Below are 20,992 nucleotides of genomic sequence, written 5' to 3' on the forward strand. Positions count from 1 at the left end.
AAATATGATATATCAACAAATTTAAGGACAATTATATAAACTTTGCCATTAAATGTCAAATTAATCTTCTAAAAATATAATTGATTATCAAATTAATCTTTAAATATTATAATTTATTAGTAAAATAATATCATAAATTTAATTTAATTTTTTTTATATTTTAAAGATGAATTTACCCCCACATCATTACTATTTATAATTTTATTTTTCTTATCCTCGTAAAAAGCAAAACATCAATAAAACTCATCGTACATCAACACCAGTTTCTTTTTCGAATAAAATTGTTTGATCTCGGTTTCACCAGCAGCCAACCGAGTCAGGGAAGGAAGGAAGCAACTGTTTTTGGTGTCTCCCTCCACACTTTCACTGGTTCTCCGACCAACACGACGCCGTCTAACCTCTCTCCTTCTTCTTCAATCAATTTCTCACACAGTTCCCAAAAACCCAAACTTCGCTTTTCCCCCTCACCACTCTCGATCCAAATCCCCGATCCCGATCCCACCAATCACCGAAACTAAAACCAAAATGGAGCAATTGAAGACGATCGGTCGCGAACTCGCGATGGGATCGCAGGGCGGGTTTGGGCAATCGAAGGAATTTCTCGAGCTCGTGAAGTCCATCGGCGAATCACGCTCAAAGGCCGAGGAGGACCGCATCGTGCTGCGCGAGATCGAAACCCTAAAACGCCGCATCGCTGAGCCTGACATACCAAAGCGCAAGATGAAGGAGTACATCATCCGCCTCCTCTACGTGGAGATGCTCGGCCACGACGCATCGTTCGGTCACATCCACGCCGTCAAGATGACGCACGACGATAGCCTCCTCCTCAAACGCACCGGCTACCTCGCCGTCACGCTCCTCTTAAACGACGACGACGACCTCATCATCCTCATTGTCAACACCATCCAAAAAGACTTGAAATCCGACAACTACCTCGTCGTTTGCGCCGCGCTCAACGCCGTCTGCCGCCTCATCAGCGAGGAGACCATCCCCGCCGTCCTGCCCTCCGTCGTCGACCTCCTCGCCCACCCCAAGGATGCCGTGAGGAAGAAGGCCGTCATGGCGCTGCACCGCTTTCATCATAAGTCCCCGTCCTCCGTTTCGCATTTGATCTCGAATTTTCGGAAGAAGTTGTGTGATAATGACCCTGGGGTTATGGGTGCTACATTGTGCCCTCTCTTCGACCTAATTGCGGTTGATCCTAGCCCTTATAAGGACCTTGTTGTTAGCTTTGTTAGCATTCTTAAACAGGTCGCGGAACACAGGTTGCCTAAGAGCTATGACTATCACCAGATGCCGGTGCCGTTCATTCAGGTCTGTTTTAGTGATTGATCTGAGAGAAAATGTGCTGATTTGAATGAACTTTTACATAATTACTTATATAGGAGAAGAAAGTAGGAAGTTAAAATTGAATATTAGGTCTTTCCCATAAGCTACAATTAACTTATGCATTTCATCTTGTGGACAAGTTAAATGAGATATTTTCTTGCAACAGTTAAGTAAGTGTGTAAGTGCATGTTTGAATCCAAAAGTACTACTTTTACTCTGGAAGCTACAATTTTTTCCCTTCTTCATTTGGTGCATTGGAATTCACGAAAGTATTTTCCAAACTTTAATTCAAACATAAGTGCACCCAAACATAAGTTCATGTTTGGATTAAAATTGGGAGAACCCAAAAGTACTTTTAGTCTGGAAGCAGCACTTTTTTTTTTTCTTGTTTCTCGGTGTATTGGAATTGGTTATTATGCATTAGAATCTGCAAAAGTACTTTCAAAATTTTAATCCAAATGTAGAGTTGATTAAAGCCTGTGGGAGGAACTCAGTTCATCATCTTACCTTTGTATTTTCTTCTCCTTCAAGTGCTTATGGAGAAGTTTATCCAAACAGGGTCTAAGTTGCTGAAAACACCTGTGTTGTTGAATTGCCTTCTGATTTGAGACAATGTGCAGATTAAGTTGCTGAAAATACTTGCGTTGTTGGGGAGTGGCGACAAGCAGGCTAGTGAGCAGATGTATACAGTAATTGGGGAAATAATTAGGAAGGGCGATTCGTCAAGTAATATAGGGAATGCTATTCTTTATGGGTGCATATGCTGTGTCTCTTCCATATATCCCAATGCTAAGTTGTTAGAAGCGGCTGCAGATGTCAATGCAAAGTTTTTGAAGGTTTGTTTTTTGGTGTTGGTGGAAGTGAATTGTGTTTGAAGTTTGTGCATACTGTGCTTGTTAATTGTGCTGGGCTATGTTGTGTTACATGTGTGTTGATGTTATGTGGGCAGAGTGACAGCCATAATCTCAAGTACATGGGCATTGATGCGCTTGGTCGGCTGATAAAGATAAGTCCACATGTTGCAGAACAGCATCAACTGGCTGTCATTGACTGCTTAGAGGTGAGGATCTCTTTGTCTTGAATGCTTAAGAGTTAAGATGGATGGGTTTTGCGTAGCCAGGTTTCGATTTAAATTATTGTATGTTTGTTCCCCTTTATGTTAATTACTTATTGATTAGAAGTATGTTTTTCATTTAATGTATGTCATAATTTATCATTTATATGAAAAAGAACAGTAAATATCTCTGTTATGAGGATGATGAATACCTATCTTTTGTGACAAAATAAATAAAGCACGTGCTAATGCAAAGAACATGTTATGTCATGTATATAGTCATGTACTAATGGTTCTTGAATCACTGAAAGAGATAAGCATTTTGAATTGTTATATGTAATGTTGACCTTGTCTGGTCCGCTGATTGCTTCAACATTGAACTTACACATTCAACAAATTATGGAATTAATTAACATATGTTATCTAAAACGTACCTGCCCTTAACAATTTTGCAGTTTCTGTTCTATGGGTATGAAGGTTTTTTTTTTAGACTAGTATCAGAGACTGTTGTCCATTTGCCCATTAGTGTCTTGTCTTATAAATTCTTTATGTTATCCTCTTGCTAACAAATTCAGCAAGAGAATGGAATTAATTTATCTGGATGTGTAGGGATGTGGTTAGACTGAAAAAATGGCATTAAGAAAAATTTGGCGGTAAAGTTGTGCCTTGGTGACTTGTTGGTCATGGGTTCGAATCCGGAAACAGCCTCTTTGCATATGCAAGGGTAAGGCTGCGTACAATATCCCTCCCCCATACCTTCGCATAGCGAAGAGCCTCTGGGCAATGGGGTACGAAGAAAAAAAAAAATACTTAGTCAGACAATAAATTATGGGCATGTTTTGTTCAACTTATTTTGGAGAAATAATAGCTTATTTCTACCAGCTTTCTAAAGGAGCTTTTTGGAAAATAAGCTGTTATATTTGGGAAATTAGTCTTTCCCATAAATGCAGTCATGCAATAATGCTTGTCATGTGTATCTACCTGGATTGACTGTGAGAATCAGCCTAATTTTAATCTATTAAATGGATCCACCTTATGTTTGTCATTAACTGTTGCCCCTGTATCTGTCTATTTATCTATTTTTCCTACCAAATTTTAATCTGTTAGATGGTTCCACTCAGTGTTTACTCACAATTGTATGTGAAACTCAGCCAGATTTCCCTTTCTTTGGTTTGATTTATGAAAATTTTGCAATTGTATCTTGCTTTTGAGAACTAGTAATTAATCTCAATTTGTCTTTACTGTTTAGAATGACACACACAAATTGTGAGCTTCTGGAATATATTTCAATATTTTAAGTTTGTCCCAAACTATGCAGTTCAGAACTTCACATTAAAATTCAATTTGTATGGTGCAGGACCCTGATGATTCTCTGAAGCGAAAAACTTTTGAACTACTCTACAAAATGACCAAGTCTTCCAATGTGGAAGTGATTGTTGACAGAATGATTGATTACATGATTAGCATAAGTGATGATCATTATAAAACCTATATAGCATCTCGATGTGTCGAACTTGCAGAGCAATTTGCTCCTAGTAATTATTGGTTTATACAGGTAATGGTGTTGTTGCTTTTATGTTCTTGATTTTGAATTAGTTATTTTTTGCAAACATTCATTGATAACCAATAATACCTTGTTCTTTGATTTTGCAGACCATGAATAAAGTCTTTGAGCATGCTGGAGATCTTGTGAATATTAAGGTGGCACATAATTTAATGCGATTGATTGGTGAAGGATTTGAAGAGGATGACAATGCTGCATATAGTCAGTTGAGATCATCTGCTGTATGTTATTTTGATAATTGCACCAGTTTATTTTGTACATGTCCACTACAGAATTGGTCATGTGCATACACATGTTACTGAACTGAAGCTGTTTTCTGAGATGTAGGTTGAGTCATATTTGCGAATTATTGGGGAGCCAAAGCTTCCGTCAGCATTTCTTCAAGTACTTTCTATCCCTTTTATGTTTTATATTTCCCCACTTGTTTTACTTTTCAAGAAGCCAGATCTGTCTTTTAGCATAATTCGTAGTACTGATTACAGGTAATCTGTTGGGTTCTTGGGGAATATGGCACTGCTGATGGAAAATATTCTGCTTCGTATATCACTGGGAAGCTATGTGATGTTGCAGAGGCATATTCAAATGATGAAACTGTTAAGGTATTTATCTAATTCCAATTATTTTGTTTTGTATTAGTGAAATCCAACTTTTTACTGATAAGGAGAGAGGGGAAAAGTAATGATACCCTTTGATATTGACATCAATATCAAGTTAACTTGCTACCAATTTGAAATTAGGCATAACTGGACTAATTTTGAGGCATAATCTAAATTTCCATATAAGTATAGCCAATAGATTCATTCCAGTTTTGTTGAGAAGTTTTTGTCAGGATTTTCAATCTTTTGCTCACTCCTGTCTCTCTTCACTTCAACTGATACACATTCTCAAGAATCAACTACTTCAGTTTACTTCTTTGATAGCTTATTCTTGTCCAGATGTGCAATTTGATTAGTGTTAATAGTTTGGCATGTAAATTGGGATAACTATTTAACATTAAAAATACACGCTCAGACAGGCATTATCCCCTTTCTGATTGAATTGGCTGAGCATGGAATAAGCTATATTGATTGGTATTATTCTAGCAGTTACATTGCTAAAAATACATGCTTGGACAAGCATTATCCTCTTTCTGATTGAATTGGCCGAGCATGGAATAAGCTATATTGCTTGGTATATTCTAGCAGTTACACTGCTATATTGATTTCATTGGAGAGATCCCATTTGTTTCTTTTCTGTATAAATGTGTGGATCTTTTAGAACAAATAAATTATAATGCTTTTGGAATGAAATCTGATTGATGTAATGATATTGTATATTGAAGAATGCTAGCAATACACCCTTTTAACACACTATGATTGACTATTTAGATAATGAACCAATAATATTGTGTTGCTAGCATTCCTCTTGCCTTGTCTCATTTTTGTATTCTTGATTCTGAGTCAAGGGTGTAATGGTGTTGCAATTGGTGTTAGATGTTACAACATTGGGAGCACAATATAGTACGACCAATCCTTGATTTTACATTTTTGTTTTGATTGTTGAATGCTGATGATACATTTTCTTCATGACTTCTGCTATATCATTAAATTATTGATGTTCATCTTGTTAGTTGCATAACCCTTCTTTGGCCTTAACCCTTTGTTCTGGTCTAATATACCAATTTATTCAATCTTCCTGTCTGAACATTTTTGAATTGGTACTAACTTATTGCTTGATTTGAAGGCATATGCGGTTTCAGCATTAACAAAAATTTATGCATTTGAAATAGCAGCTGGGAGGAAAGTAGATTTGCTATCTGAGGTAATTGCTGAAAGAATAAGGTTAAAGTTCTGTGTCTCATCTGTATCATGGGCTTTCTGTGATGGAAGTGAATATTTAAAATTTTAAATGTTGTACATCTAACCTTTGACTATGTTTTGTAATGTATGTACATCTTTGTCATCATACAAATGAATTGCTCTGACAATATTGTGTTTGATGAATTCTTCTGACTTCCAAAATGTTGACAACTGCATAAATGTTGTTATTTACATGGCTATTATAATCCATGAAGTTTCAAAGTTCAGTTTGCTTGATAATTTAACAAAATATTTACACTGAGAAATATGAAGATTAATAGCATGTTTGGTTTTGCTAATTTCTTTGGGAATTTTTTTTCCTCAAATGCTCTTAGTAGCATTTTTTATTATAAGTTGTTTTGAACAAAAAAAATAAGATAATCTAAACACGCACCGCATATTTATAAATTTATTGGAAGTGCTTTTTTATTGAGTTATATGTTTTTAATTTTGAACCTTGTTTTTTTTTTTGTGAAAAAGTTGTCAATAAAATCCTCCACTAAATGCTCCATAATTAAATATTTATTTTCCATTGTATTATGCGTATGATTATTATCTAATGTCATTTTTCATGTGGCTAGACTGTTAATGAAAGAATCCTACTTTCTTTACATACAATACAATGTGATGCTGATATTTGACTGATACAGTGCCTGGCAATGAGTAACTTTTTCTTGTCTACATGCAGTGTCTATCTTTTATTGAAGAACTATTAGCATCCCACTCCACTGATTTGCAGCAACGTGCATATGAATTGCAAGCTCTTATTGGTTTGGATGCCCAAGCTGTTGAAACAATAATGCCCCAAGATGCAAGTGGTGAAGATATTGAGGTTATTGTTAATGTTTTTCCCATTCTTATATTATTTTAAGATTATAGTATTTTTCTTAGAAGTGAAAATTGGAGACCATACCATACTTCAAGTCACAGTTTAAGTACCATGTGTCTCATAGAAAATGACAAAGAAATAGAGGGAAATGTAAACATAGGATTCAAGTAGGAAAAATGAAATGGAAGAAGTGTTTCAAGTGTTATTTGTGATAGAAGGTACAACTCAAGTTGAAGGCAAAATTGTACGGCATCCAATGTTGAAAGGGAGTTAATGTTGGGTGGTAAAGCGTCAATAAGAGAATAAACTCAGCATATCAGAGATGTGAATATTGGATGAGTGGATGAACTAGACAAGATAGGATTAGAAATGAATGTTTTAGGCTAGTCCTATGGGCTGGTTCTGTTAGTTGGAGGAGTAATTGTTAGTTATGCTTCTAATAGAATGAGCAAAATAAATAGACAGTAAGAGAAGACTGGGGACATTCAGTTTATAGTGAAAATTTGGTTTTGGGGAGAGATCTCACGCTCTGGAAATCGTGAGAAGAATGCTTGTATTCTTTCTTTGTTTATAAACACGATTGTTTAGAAGAGTAGATCAGCTGGAGGGTATCCCAATTGCTAGAGGTAGAGAGAAAGTGAGAAAAATATAGGAGAAACCATTAAGGATTTAAAGGTTTGTAGTTTGTAAATATGATTTATGATAGAGTTATTCGATTGATGTAGCTGACTTCATCTAGGTGGGAAAACATTTGGTTGTTTTGTATTATAATACTTTTCCTGTGTTCATATATAATGCTTTACTCACTTTTTTGGTATTTAGTGCATAGAAAAATGTGTGGTCAAGAAAGATCTCTTTAAGATATCATATTTCAGCATTCAGGCTTGGACAAAGTTGCGATTTCAGTAATTGCTAAACTAAAAATATCACAATTCTTAAACTTTATAGGCAAATATCACATGTCTCATAACATAAGTTCACTAGAAGTAAAAAATGCATCAAGTTCAAGTAACAACAAAATAATGGAAAATTAAGACAAACATGAAAAACCTAATCCCCTTCCCAACCCTAACATGTTTTTTTTTTCTCCCTTGTCATTTAGTGAGGCATATCCCTCTTCTCTTCAATTCCTCACAATTATTTTTAAATTCTGATTCTGATTCATATTGTCTTGGACCATTTTCTTTTTTCCTCAAAAGGTTTAAGTTGCACCCGAATCTTTCTTAGAAGTTTACCACTTTAGGCTCCTTTCTTTTCTTAATTGTCTGCGTAGTATATTTTCTAGGCTCTCGAACCCATGAAGATTAATAAATAGTTTCCCTATTTAGATGTGTAATACCCACACATCTAATATTTATTTATAATCAAGATAGGAGGATGTAATTAAGGATAAAGAATAAAGTCAATCCCAAATTTCTAGCAATGGAAACTTTACACATTTCCATATTTGCATTAATGCATATATTAAAAGCATATATTTAACACCCCCTCAATGGAGCATATATATCATATAAACCAAATTTGTAACAAAAGTACACATGAGCCTTTGAGGGATTTAGTGACCATATCTGCCAATCGGTCATTAGAGTTGATGAAGTCAGTGGTGATTTCTCCCGAGAGTACCTTTTCTCTGATAAAGTGACAATCTATATCAATGTGTTTAGCCTGTTCGTGGAAGACCAAATTGATTCTCTGCAGTCCTAGTCTCTTTTCTTAATCCCCAATCTCAGTTTTCCTAATTTCATGGTGTGACTCATAAGTTTATCCCTTTGTAATGTACACAATTCTGAATACCTCCTTTGTTCTTATACTTTGAAATCAAAGTTTTCCTCCTCTACTCATCTCTAGTATTTTCTTGGATTACGAAATCCCATCAAATAGCATAGTGATTCAAATGATATTCTTTTTTCCTATACATTTCCAAACTTCAATAGGAATATCATCAGTACCAACAACTTTACCATTATTTATCTTATAGGAGTGTTGAGGAGAGAGAAAGGCATCTTGGATTTTGGAATTCTGTTATGGACAGAGGGCTTTAGCCTCTCTGTAGGAGCTCAGCTCTGTGGCAGTTGGATTGATTTCCCTCTGTATTAACTTGTTATTGAAAATTACAAGCATTCCCTCATCTGAAATCCGATTATTCCTAACTACTATTTCTGATCCCTAACAAAAATTCAGATAATGGAATCTCTTCTGCCCAAATCTTTATTTTTGTCTGTTTTAAACTTTGTTGGTCATGGATTTCTCAATTAATGTCTTTTCCAGAAACATTTTTTGACCATTGAGTTGTTAACATGTTAAACTTTTTAAATTTGTAACATATACATATTCTATTTTCACTATAATGTAATAATGTGCTTTGGAACAATGCATATCACCATATGAACCTTTTTTTCTGACCTAAGATTATTGTGTTGAATCTTCTATGCAGGTTGATAAGAATCTTGCTTTCCTCAATCAATATGTTCAGCAGTCTCTGGAAAGGGGTGCTCTACCCTACATTCCAGAGGATGAGCGCAATGGAACAGTGAATGTGAGCAACTTCAGAAGCCAGGATCAACATGAATCTGCACAACATGGTCTGAGATTTGAGGCATATGAAGTTCCAAAGCCTCCAATGCCGTCAAAAGTTGCTCCAGTTTCACTTTCATCCTCAACAGACCTTGTTCCAGTACCTGAGCCATTATATTCTATGGAGACTCACCCAATGTCATCAGTGGGAGCATCAGAGACTGGATCCTCAGGACTTAAGCTGAAGCTTGATGGTGTTCAGAAGAAATGGGGTAGGCCAACTTATTCATCCCCAACATCATCTTCCTCAACTTCTACTTCCCAAAACTCAGTGAATGGGGTGACTCAGATGGATGTTGCAACTGCTGTAAATTCAAAAGCACGTGATAATTATGATACTAGAAAGCAACGAATTGAAATTTCTCCCGAAAAGCAAAAACTTGCAGATAAATTGTTTGGTGGTTCAACTAAAACTGATAAAAGATCATCAACTAGCAATAAGGTTCCTAAGGCTAGTACTAGTGCTGCAGACAGAACTCAGGAATTGAAAGCTGCAGCTGTACCCAGTGAAGTAGCTCGGGAGAAAACTAATCAACAATCTCCTCCGCCAGATTTGCTTGACTTGGGTGAACCAACTGTCACTGTTGCACCTCCCTCTGTGGACCCATTCAAGCAACTGGAAGGACTTCTTGACCCAAACCTTAGTTCTACAACAAATCACAGTGGTGCCGCTGTTACGAATGCACCAGATATCATGGCACTGTATGCAGAGACTCCAGCAAGTAGAGAGACCGAAAGTGGTGGCTATTCTATCCCTGTGACTGGAGATAATGTGAATATTTTATCAGAGTTGTCAAATGCAGCTGCCAGAGGTACTACTGGAGAAACAACAGCGACGCCTTTGTCACAGTCTGTAAAGGGTCCAAATGTTAAAGATTCTTTGCAAAAGGATGCAAAAGTCAGGCAGATGGGTGTGACACCCTCAGGTCAGAACCCCAACTTGTTCAGTGACTTGCTTGGCTAGTCTGATTTAAAGGACAAATTCTAAATCATAACATTTGAGGATAGATTACCTTGCGACTTACTGCTCGTTGGAGTTTCCAGAAACAGTTGGGTATCATCTGATATATGCAAAATTGAATAATATGAATTGTGAGTAGGCATGGATGATTTCAGCCACCCAGAATGGGGTGATTCCATTACCAGGAATGTCTAAACCAGGTAAAGATTTGTTCTAGGTGCAGAATAGCTTTTGTAGAAATTGAATGCACGAGGATTTCCTCCTTGCATCCGGGTTTTTTGGTCCACTCTAGACTCTGAAGGAAAGGTGCTGTTGTGCTCGGTCATTGCATTTTATACTTTCATTGGAAGTTCCAGGCCATCCTTGTTATACCAAAGCTGTACTTTTGTTTTTTGGTCACAATTTTGTGCATTTATCCATCTGTCAATATAATGGTTTTTAAAACATTGAGAAGCTTGATAATGCGGTCAAAATCAGTTTGATGTATGACATTTGTATACGTGAAAATTTTAGTAATAAATAAGGGTAAGTTCATCTATTCCTTTGTAGAAGACCACTGTGTGCATGGTGGGTTGTTTCATTCTTCGGTTGCCCTTAGCTCACTATTTCAATATCTTGCAGATGTTTCGGGTGTTTATGCTATCCCAGAATTCCCAGTTTTGCTATTATATGATGTTACGTGGGAACATGAGCGCTTTTCTGTGTGACGACATGAGAACAATTTCACTCTAAGAACGAGTTTTAATGTTAGATTATGTAATTACATATTGATGGCCAAAAATCTGGACATTAAATTATTTTTGGGTGTAAAAGTCATGGTTCTTAAAATCGGACCAGACCTGCTGATTTAACCGGGTCCATTAATTCTAAAAAATTGGAGGATTTTAGAATCAGCGAGTAGCCAACCAAAAATGGTAAAAATCGGTGTAGAAAACGAGTTTGAATTGTTTTTTTTTTTCATTTTCTTTTCATGTTTTAAATTTGACAGTATTTTAAAGATAAATAAAATCATAGTTAACAAAGATTATAATTAGGTATAAATTATTGTTATCAATTTTTTTAATAAAACATAATTTTCTTTGTTTAAGATATAAATCTGTTATTGTTTAGCGTAATCAAGTGAATAAAATCAATGATTGAGAAATTCCAAATCAGATAAGCATTCAAGGAAATGGCTAAAAAGTTCTATTCCCAGATCGAGAAAATAAAAAAAATGTAACATCCAATAAAAGATAAAGGAAGACAACGATATTAGGATTTTCATCCATGTTCGTAAGGAACCCTCCACCATCAAGGTCGTGCTTGTTGTTGGCACTCTACTTTTACTCACATTCGAAGGGAAACACCGTATGTCATGCTGCTCTACTTGTTGACAACCTCGATTCCCATTGTTCACATATTTGCAAGAATGGTCCAACGAGAAATTTTATTTTAAATGGCATAGTGATATAATAGGCCTTTTTTTTTTGCCAATATACATGAATTTCTTGCCAATATATATGGCTTCTTTGTTTTATAAAAACTAATACTAAATAATTATTTTTGTTGGTGGACCTAAAGTTTAAGCTTTAGTTGGATTATCCTTAGGTTGATCTTGCATATTTGTGAACTCATCTCCGCCCATGTGGTACGCATGCGATCTCCTGGACGTCATGATACTCTCACACGCCTGCTAGAGATGTCAAGGTCCATGGTGGCTTCGTTGTGGTGATATAATATCTTAAATTCTTTTTTCAAAATTTTGCTTCAACAACTATTTAAATAATAAATATTGTGTAATATGTATCATTAACTTTTAATTTTTGTTTCTAAGTTGACAAAATATCTCTTCACTTTTTTTTCTATTTATAAATAAGATAAAATAAAATAAACACTTTGCTTGGAAAGCTTTAAGTTTTTATGTCGTAATTAAATCCATAGATAAATGAACATAGATTTATAATACGAAGCCTTTGTATTTAAATAAAACAAAAAAACAGTATCATGGTAGAAGAAATTTGGATATAGTCCAAAGTGTAAAAGTAGTGAAACGATCGATATACATTTGCTACATAAAAAAAATACATTTATAGCGAATATCCCGCCCCTCAAAATACATCAAAATATAAAAATGGATCTAAGATCAAAGCAGGTCATTATCCAACTAAAAGTACTGAATTATGCCTAAGGTATAGACAGAAGAAGGTAATTAATCCTCCTCCTCAGATGAAGGCTCTAAGTTTCGTAGAAGCTCGCGGTACTCTTCCTCCTCCTCGGGTGACATATCAATGGGATCTCCCTGATCTTCAATGAACTATACGGGACGTACTAACTCAAATCTCCAACTCAAGACATTGCCTCTCGCATCAAATGTCACTGGGTCACTATGAATTCTTGAGCATCATGAGACACTTCCATGCCTAGATAAAAACTGATGTCTTCAAACCACTCTAGTTGCTGCAAGACGTAAATCCCTAAGGAGTGTAGTAGTATCGAAAGTGATCGATGGTGTTGGGCGTGACATCTGGTCTATTTATCGGCACCATGTGCACTAGAGTGTGACACGTGTAAAGCGATGTGCATGTACCCCGACACAACTACACTCTTTTTGTCTACCTACTACACCAAGCTCGTAGAGGGCGCGACTACCTCGACATCTCCTAAACCTGAAAGTTGTTGATTGTAGGGGTGAGTCCTTTGCTCCTCAAACGCCATGAACAACAAACAAAACCATACTATACAATCTACGTAACCATAACATGTAATTGTTTAAGCAAACAACACTCTTGTGTCTTAAGTGCATAACTATTCCACTTGTTTCAAAATAGGCCCCAACCACTACCACCAAGCCTCCCAGGTCATGATGGTGTTAAACTTTTATATGGATGACAATCAGGAGTGATCCCTACATACAGATACCTTGTACATCAATCCCCAGTTCCCAACTCAAAAAGCATAGTCTTAGAGGCATACAAGAATAACAAAGTGAAGCATGTGAGCTCCCCACACCAAATAAGTGCATCAAATGCCAAGTAGTCACCACTTGCTAATTCCCCTAGGTCCTGCAAACCTTTTTGCCCACTACACCCAGTGTATCTCTACCCATCATCCACTTTTTCAACACAACCCCATCATTCACAGATGGCATAGAAACTTCAGTTCCTTACTCTTCCTTTGGTTCTCCCGCTCTTGTCGCCATGTCCTATGTGATGCCCTCGTGCCACGTATGAAAAACATATTCAAACATTCACACAACAAGAAATAGAGACAAGGATCAAGCATACGTACTATTATCATGAAAGCAATCTCAATCTCTCAAGTAACAAAAAGAACACGTAACACGTCGATTCACGGATAGCGTAACGGCTAAAAATCAACCAACCAACATCTATAACAAACAATTTGTCAAGGGTCGAACAACCCCGGACCCAACCCAGAGCGCATACAGAAAAAGATAATCAATGTATATATTTCACACATACTGATAGAGATTCCAGACTAGAATAAAATTCACATGCCATAGATAAATAGTGTCAAACTTCACACTCTCATGGTCTTACTCATATTCAAAACAACAAAAATTCAAAATAAAAGGTCCAAGATGCTCAATCATGTCATCCAGAAAACACAAAGTGCTTAATTCTAGCAATTTTATCCGTCTAAATCTATTGTCCTTTAATTTTGCCATAAATCAATTTTAACACTCCTTACTACTTCCTTAAAATTGGTATATGTAAAATTGGTATTCCTTCTCTAGCCTCCATACACAACGTCTTATATGTTGAAGGTCTGAAGTATAATCTTTTAAGCATAAGTTAATTTTGCGACAATGGTTGTATTGTGTCCTTCAACAAAGGCAAATGCATAGTCAAGACAGAAGATGAAAAGTCATTTGTCACTGCCAGACGACACATCAATTTGTACAAGATTGATTTGATAGATCTTAGCAAACATAACGCAACGTGTTTGTTGTCCAGAGAAGATGAGAGATGGATTTGGCACAAAAAACTTTGGAATGTCAATCTGAAACATATTTCAAAACTATCTAAAAATGATTTAGTAAAAGGATTGTCTATGATTTGTTGAAAAACTCATCTTCTCTGTTAAGCATGTAAATTAGGGAAACATGTCAGAACCTCTTTCAAATCCAAAGATGTTGTTTCCACTTTCGAACCATTACAATTGTTGCATGTGAATATGCTTGAACCAACTAGAACGTTGAGTCGTGGGAGGTAAGAAATATGATTTTGTTATAGTTGATGACTATTCAAAATATACATGGGTATACTTTCTTGCACACAAACATGAGTATTTTAAAGTTTCAACAATTGAACTAAAAGTAAAACACTAATTATTTTCAAATTGAATAATACTTGAATATAATAACTATTCAACATAAAAGTAACCATTCAACTTAAAAATAAAAACAACAAATAATACTTGATTCCAAGTTCCAACAATTGAACTTAAAAAAAAAACAGAAAAAGAACATTAATTACTTGCTTCCAACTATATAAAATTAGAAAGTAAATATCCAATAACAAAACACTAATGTGCAACAATAATTTCTAGGAGTGTTTGCGGTGCAGTTTGGTTTAGTTCAGTTTACCTGTTTCAAATTGTGAATCAAACCAAACTGCACGGTTTGGAAAAAAAAACCTAAACCAAACCATACCATCGGTTTTTATGTGATTTTCAATTTTACACTGGATTTGGTTCAGTTTTGAACAACCTTACCTATTATTAACCTTCATCTTCTTGTTCTGATATACGTGATTGGGCTAAGACAGTTTCAATAGCAATCTTGCATAGCTTAATCTTTCCATACTCTTGGTTTCTTTATCAATAGTAATCAGCTCCCTCATTGAGTGGGTTACTTTTGCGAAGCATTTATTCAGGCAAGAAAATATCCTCCAACCCATGAAACTCAGTCTCCCTACCCCTACACTTTTCTAACCACTCAAGTTTTCTTCCTTAACCCGTTCTGTGTCCCACTACTTCTGCGCCTTCTCCTTGCAGTTTGTTCCTTGCTTCTCTACCCATACTCTACCATCTCTTGTACCCTTTTAAGGTCTTTGTACCATATATATGTGCGTATGTGGTTTCGCCCTCCTTCCCTTTCCTTTGTTGGTCTCCACCCCCCGTGTTGCACCCCCATCTGAGCTTGTTTACGCCTTCCACCTCCAACTCCCTTTGTAGCATCGCCATATTTGGGAATGTTAACATTCAGTTTGATAGTCCCAATTCGGATCTTATCCAACCGTTTCACCAGTTCACCCACATTTTGAACATCATTAAATCTTGCAAAGCCAAAAATGGTTTGCCCACTTATCAGTTATCACCCACACACACTCTACCGTACAAAGATCTTCCACATGTGTTCTTTCATTTTGCCTAGGTCTGTCCAAAGATGTCAATGTTCCCTAATGTTTCCCACCCTTTCTTTCTCTCTCCCTCTCTTATTAGTCGGCTCTTGACCTTTATCAGGTGCCTATGCTTAATGAGAAATATGTTTTGATTTTTTCTAAGTTGTTTAAGTATGCATGGTAAACCGATTCAACAATTTGATTAATTATTTTTGGCCTTTGGGGTGTTATTCAGAGTATTGAAACCATATCTTTGTTATGGTATAACTCTTGTTGAATGAAATGCTTCCCGTTGAACCCAAATTTATAATTAATAAAAGTAATAGATCATAACTTTATTTTCTTAAAAGCTTTCCATAACATCTAAACTAAAGAATTAAACCCACTACAAGCATCACGGGTCGAGATGTTAAATCCATAAAATGAATATACAATGCTTTTTTTAAAAGAAAATGAAGATATTCATATAATGCTAAACAGTTAAATGAAAGCTCTTGTCAAAAAAAAGTTAAATGAAAGCTAATAGATTGTGCTGCCTGCGCCTCCTCGACCTCGATTGTTAGGGAAGTGATAAGGAGCAGCAAGAGACATACTCAAGGAGAAAGAACCAAAGGTGCAAGCAGGGGTGCAAATAGAGAAGCCCAAGAGAAAGGTCACAAACCAACATACCTCAAGGAAATTGGCTGTGTGCTATTAGTGTAATCTTGCTGAGAATAAGCTGTCTCTCATCAGGGGACCAAGATAACAAATCTGTTATTTGTAATATTCCTGCATAGCAAAAGGACAAATTCAGTTATTAGGAAAGTATTATAAATAGTAGTGTAAAATAAAGCAAGAGGCATGAATGAGAAATGCAGAATTTCCTCCCTCTAGCTTCTTTCTCTTCCATTCCCTCTTACCTCTGGAGGCACTGGTAACCTCGAAAGCTGCTTGAGTCATTTTAGCTCGTAACATTTGGTGCTTTCATTGAGAGCCCATGGCCGCCTTCCATGGCTGCCATACCCATTTCCACACACCTTCATTGTCGCACACTCCTCATCCATTTGTACACCCAGCTCAATCCCTTGGGATTGATTTTGAGAGTACCCGTCAATGGTTGCTGAGCTTGTTCGATCCCGAGAGAACCCCTCCTTCATTTCAGCAACCACCATACCAAGCTTCCATGGCTGCCGTCCATGGCTACTACTTGCCGTACGGAGCTCCCACGACCGCCTTCAATTGCTGCCACTCACCATACGCCACTTTCATGACTGCCTACCTGATGAGGACATGACCAAGAGCAAGGGCAAGGATCCACTTGAAGGACTTGGAGGACCTATGACAAGGGCTAGAGCAAGGAAAGCCAAGGAAGCTCTTCAACATGTGTTGTCCATACTATTTGAATACAAGCCCAAGTTTCAAGGAGAAAAGTCCAAGGTTGTGAGTTGTATCATGGCCCAAATGGAGGAGGACTAAATGACACCACTTTGTCTCAATTTTTAGAGTGTTTAGTTTGTCTAAATAATGGCCCAATCCTTGTAAAGTTGGCTGACCAAAAATATGTTTTAGGTTAATCAATTAAAAGGGCTTTAGTTAGGTTTAGTTCAAGTTGTAATAAGGACCCAATTGGCAACCTAGGCATCAGCCTTTTGGGAGACCAAATGGTGGCTGACTTGTTGGCTGTTGGGGGTGACTTTTGGTTGCCACAATTTCAGTTACACTCAGCCATTAAGTTTTTTTTAATTCCCTAGGTTAATGGCATTAAGTTATTTTAATTCTAGGTTAGTGGGTCATTACTAAAATCTGCTGTAAAGCTTCTATATAAGCTGAACCATTTTATCAATAAACACAAGTTGAGTTTTATTCAGAAAATTAGAGTTTATCTTTTTTATCTTAGTGAGAGTGATTCTCCTAAATTCTTGAGTGATTCAAGAACACCTTGGCTGTATCAAAGGACTTTCACAACCTTTGTGTGTTGCCCTCTCTGGAAAGAGTGATTCTTTCCTTCCTTTCATCATCACCCTTGTTCTTTCAAACCACAATTCCAGAAAATCCACCTCTGCCCAGAATTATCTCGTGGCCATAACTCCCATTTACGCACTCAAATTAAGTGATTCTTGAGCCTAAATTGAATTTCAAAACGAGACCTTTCACCTCATTTTGGAATCACCTCATTTGGAGCCCTGTAGCTTCAGTTATTGCCATTTCTATATTTCTGTCCAGCCACCACTTAACCTACGTTTTACCATCCCATTCATCCATTTTATGCCAAGAACCACCTTATTAAGACCCACGAAATTAGCCACCTTATTTTTCATCCTTTCCTTAATCAATTTCCGCATTTTCCATCAAGGTTTAATCCTAGACGATCCTAAGTCAGCCCTTGTGCCATGTGGGTTCATATCACTACCACCACCCACACAACTCGTCGTCAGCCACCGAGGACCGCCTTGAGGCGGCCTTGGCCAAACTTGAGGCCGTTACGCGCCGCCTCGACGCCCAACTGGATGCCCTTCTCCTCCGACTACCTCGACGACCTGGACCTCTGCCACGGATTCCGCTCCCACCTCCGCCATTGCCGACACCACCGCCGTTAACTCCACCGACCCCTCCGTCGTTGCCACCACCACCTCCAGTCAAGCACCTGACCCCCGAAGAGTTAAGCTCGCGCCGGGAGCGCGGATTATGTTTAACTTGCGATGAGAAGTACCACACAGGGCATCATTGCACCTCTAGGTTTCTTCTCCTTATCGCGGAGGCAGATGAGCCCTCTTGGGTTAACATAGAGCCAGACGACCTGAATCCGGCTCCTGACCCGCCCGACAGCCCGACTCAATATCAGGCCCAAATTAATCTGAACTCACTTTCGGGCCAATATTTGAAGTGCACAAGCCTTTGTAAAGTTGTCCCTATGTCTGCTTACTCCAATGCCTCACGAGGTCATGCTTCCAAGGATGATGGTGTCAATTCTAGGCTCAACGTGATACGTATTATCAACGAGCCTTTCGCGGCGGCCATTGCTTATGGCCTCGAGGAGAAGGCCATTAGCTCAGGTGCGAAGAGTGCTCTCATTTTTTATCTTGGTGGAGGGTCTTTTGATGTCTCTCTTCTCACCATTGAGGAGGGTAATTTTAAAGTGAAAGCCACTGCTACTAATACTCACTTGGGAGGTGATGAATTCGACAACAGTGTAGTGACCCAAATTGTTCAAAAATTCAATGGGAAGCACAAGCTGACTATTAATGGAAATGTCAGAGCATCGAACAACAAGTCCGGTATGTTGACTCAGTATGGAGCTGCCAACATTGCTAGGGTGGTGTTCGAAAAAATGCCTAATAGAGACAAGTCATCAGGGCCTGCCATGATATCAGTCATGGTGATCAACCTTCCCAAGGTGGCCACGCAAACAGGGCTCCATTCTTATGCTATAGTTGCCAACTTGCTCATTAACAAAGAAATGCTTGGTAGCCTGAATCCAACCTTTGTTATTCCCGTTTGTGTCTTATCTGCATATAACAGCATAGGCAGCTTTGACATGTGGAAAAGGAGCCCATCTTCACTCGCTCATCCCGTCACCCATTTTAATTTGGGATCCCAGTTCAAATTTTGGAGCCATGGTTGTAGCCCCAACACCTTGAGGACAAGGTGTTTTTGATGGGACAGGGAGTGTTAGGGAAGTGATAAGGAGCAACAAGAGACATACTCAAGGAGAAAGAACCAAAGGTGCAAGCAGGGGTGCAAATAGTGAAGCCCAAGAGAAAGGTCACAAACCAGCATACCTCAAGGAAATTGGCTATGTGCGATTAGTGTAATCTTGCTGAGAATAAGCTGTCTCTCATCAGGGGACCAAGATAACAAATTTGTTATTTGTAATATTCCTACATAGCAAAAGGACAAATTCAGTTATTAGGAAAGTATTATAAATAGCAGTGTAAAATAAAGCAAGAGGCATGAAAGAGAAATGCAGAATTTCCTCCCTCTAGTTTCTTTCTCTTCCCTTCCCTCTTACCTCTAGAGGCACTGGTAACCTCGAAATCAGCTTGAGTCTTTTTAGCTCGTAACATCGACCTCGACGAATACGACGAGTTGATGTTACATAAGACCAATGGCCACACAGCGAAAATCTTGTCAAATCTTGTCACTTGCACCTACGTGCTCAACAACTACAAGGTGAACGTTATTGGGTTGTGTTTTTTTATGGTTTAGATTGTGTATTTTGTATTGAGTTAATTTCAATACTTTGTATTTAAATTTCAATAGTATTTTTATTTATTTATTAGAATAGATTGCACAGTATTCATTCTTCTTTTTTTATTTTAATTTTCTTGTTTTATATATATATTTGTATTTAAAGTATAGATAAGGATATATTGAAGAAACACATCTTATTATGTTGATGAAACGTAAATAATAGTACTCATTCCATATTCTCCGACTGCGAAGCTACCATGTGTAGCTTAACATGAAAAGACATGTGTTTGAATAGTAGGAAACCTAATGTTGATTGATTTGCAACGTAATCAATCGTATTAATTGGTCAAACTTTGAATCTTCGAATGCATATGTGTTTGTAAAATGCGAAACACACACCAATTATGGCAATATCTGCTTCCTGAACTTTGAATGGTCAGTAGGAAAATTTAACCTCTTATTCAAATATTGTGCAAATTGGTATTAACACACTAGTTTCCCATAATAGAATTCGTACACTTATAGAATATTTTTGTATCTCTTTAATTTATTTTTGACCTCCTATTTTTTAAAATTTGTAATTTTAGACCCCTATTTTTTAATTGAAATATTATGTCCTTCATTTTTAAAAATTTCATAATTTTAGTTTCCATATTTTTTAATTGAGACATTTCGTTTTTCTCTTTTAAAAAATTTATGATTTTAGTCTCCTTAATTAGTTTCAAATTTATTGAATGTGTACTTTTTTTAATAAATTAAGTTTGTTAGCAATTAAATAATTTTAAAAAAATATTTGTCATGTGTATAATAAATAGTTGTCAATCAATATTTATATAAGATATAAATCAACGTTTGAAATTGATCATAAGAACTAAAATTATAAATTTTTTAAGAGTGTGAGACGAAATGTCTCAATTGAATAATGAGAGACTAAAATCGTGAATTTTTTAAAAATGAGATAAAATATTTCAATTAAAAAGTAGAAGATTAAAAAAATAAATATTTGAAAAAATAAGGATATGAAAATTATATTTTAACCTTTATTTTTTTATTATATATCACATTACTTGTCACATTTTTCATATATTTTTTTATTCCTATTTTTTCCATTTTATACACATAAAAATAATGTGTACCGTGTCATTTTCTAGCATTTAATTCTGAATTGCAATCTTCAGTTTCTCATCCAAGGAGTGTTGAAAAGTCATATATGTGCATGAAATCAGTTTATATATGACATAACTAATTTGTCAGTTGATAAATGTTTATTAGTTGGAGTGGTTTATTATATTGGACCCATTTTGATTCAGTTGATAAATGTTAATTAT

General features: G+C 36.6%; 1 protein-coding gene across 1 annotated transcript; it reads left to right on the top strand.

Moving 5' to 3' along the window:
• Positions 1–243: 243 nt before the first annotated feature.
• LOC100779276 (AP-4 complex subunit epsilon) lies at positions 244–10,687 on the top strand. Its single transcript, XM_003547687.5, has 10 exons — positions 244–1,314; positions 1,950–2,165; positions 2,279–2,389; positions 3,741–3,938; positions 4,037–4,168; positions 4,275–4,331; positions 4,430–4,546; positions 5,670–5,747; positions 6,474–6,617; positions 9,049–10,687. The coding sequence occupies exons 1-10, from the start codon at positions 526–528 to the stop codon at positions 10,150–10,152; spliced, it is 2,946 nt and encodes a 981-aa protein (XP_003547735.1). The 5' UTR covers positions 244–525; the 3' UTR covers positions 10,153–10,687.
• The last annotated feature ends 10,305 nt before the right edge of the window (positions 10,688–20,992 follow it).

Source organism: Glycine max, chromosome 16 (assembly GCF_000004515.6).
Source record: "Glycine max cultivar Williams 82 chromosome 16, Glycine_max_v4.0, whole genome shotgun sequence".
In the NCBI taxonomy this organism is placed as follows: Eukaryota; Viridiplantae; Streptophyta; class Magnoliopsida; order Fabales; family Fabaceae; genus Glycine; species Glycine max.

What these genes read in the sequence shown, in the direction of transcription:
- LOC100779276 (XM_003547687.5), top strand. Translation starts at nt 526, where the DNA reads ATGGAGCAATTGAAGACGATCGGTCGCGAACTCGCGATGGGATCGCAG. An exon ending in CTGTCATTGACTGCTTAGAG is followed by an intron (nt 2,390 to 3,740) that starts GTGAGGATCTCT and finishes TGTATGGTGCAG; the next exon opens with GACCCTGATGATTCTCTGAA. An exon ending in AAGTAGATTTGCTATCTGAG is followed by an intron (nt 5,748 to 6,473) that starts GTAATTGCTGAA and finishes GTCTACATGCAG; the next exon opens with TGTCTATCTTTTATTGAAGA.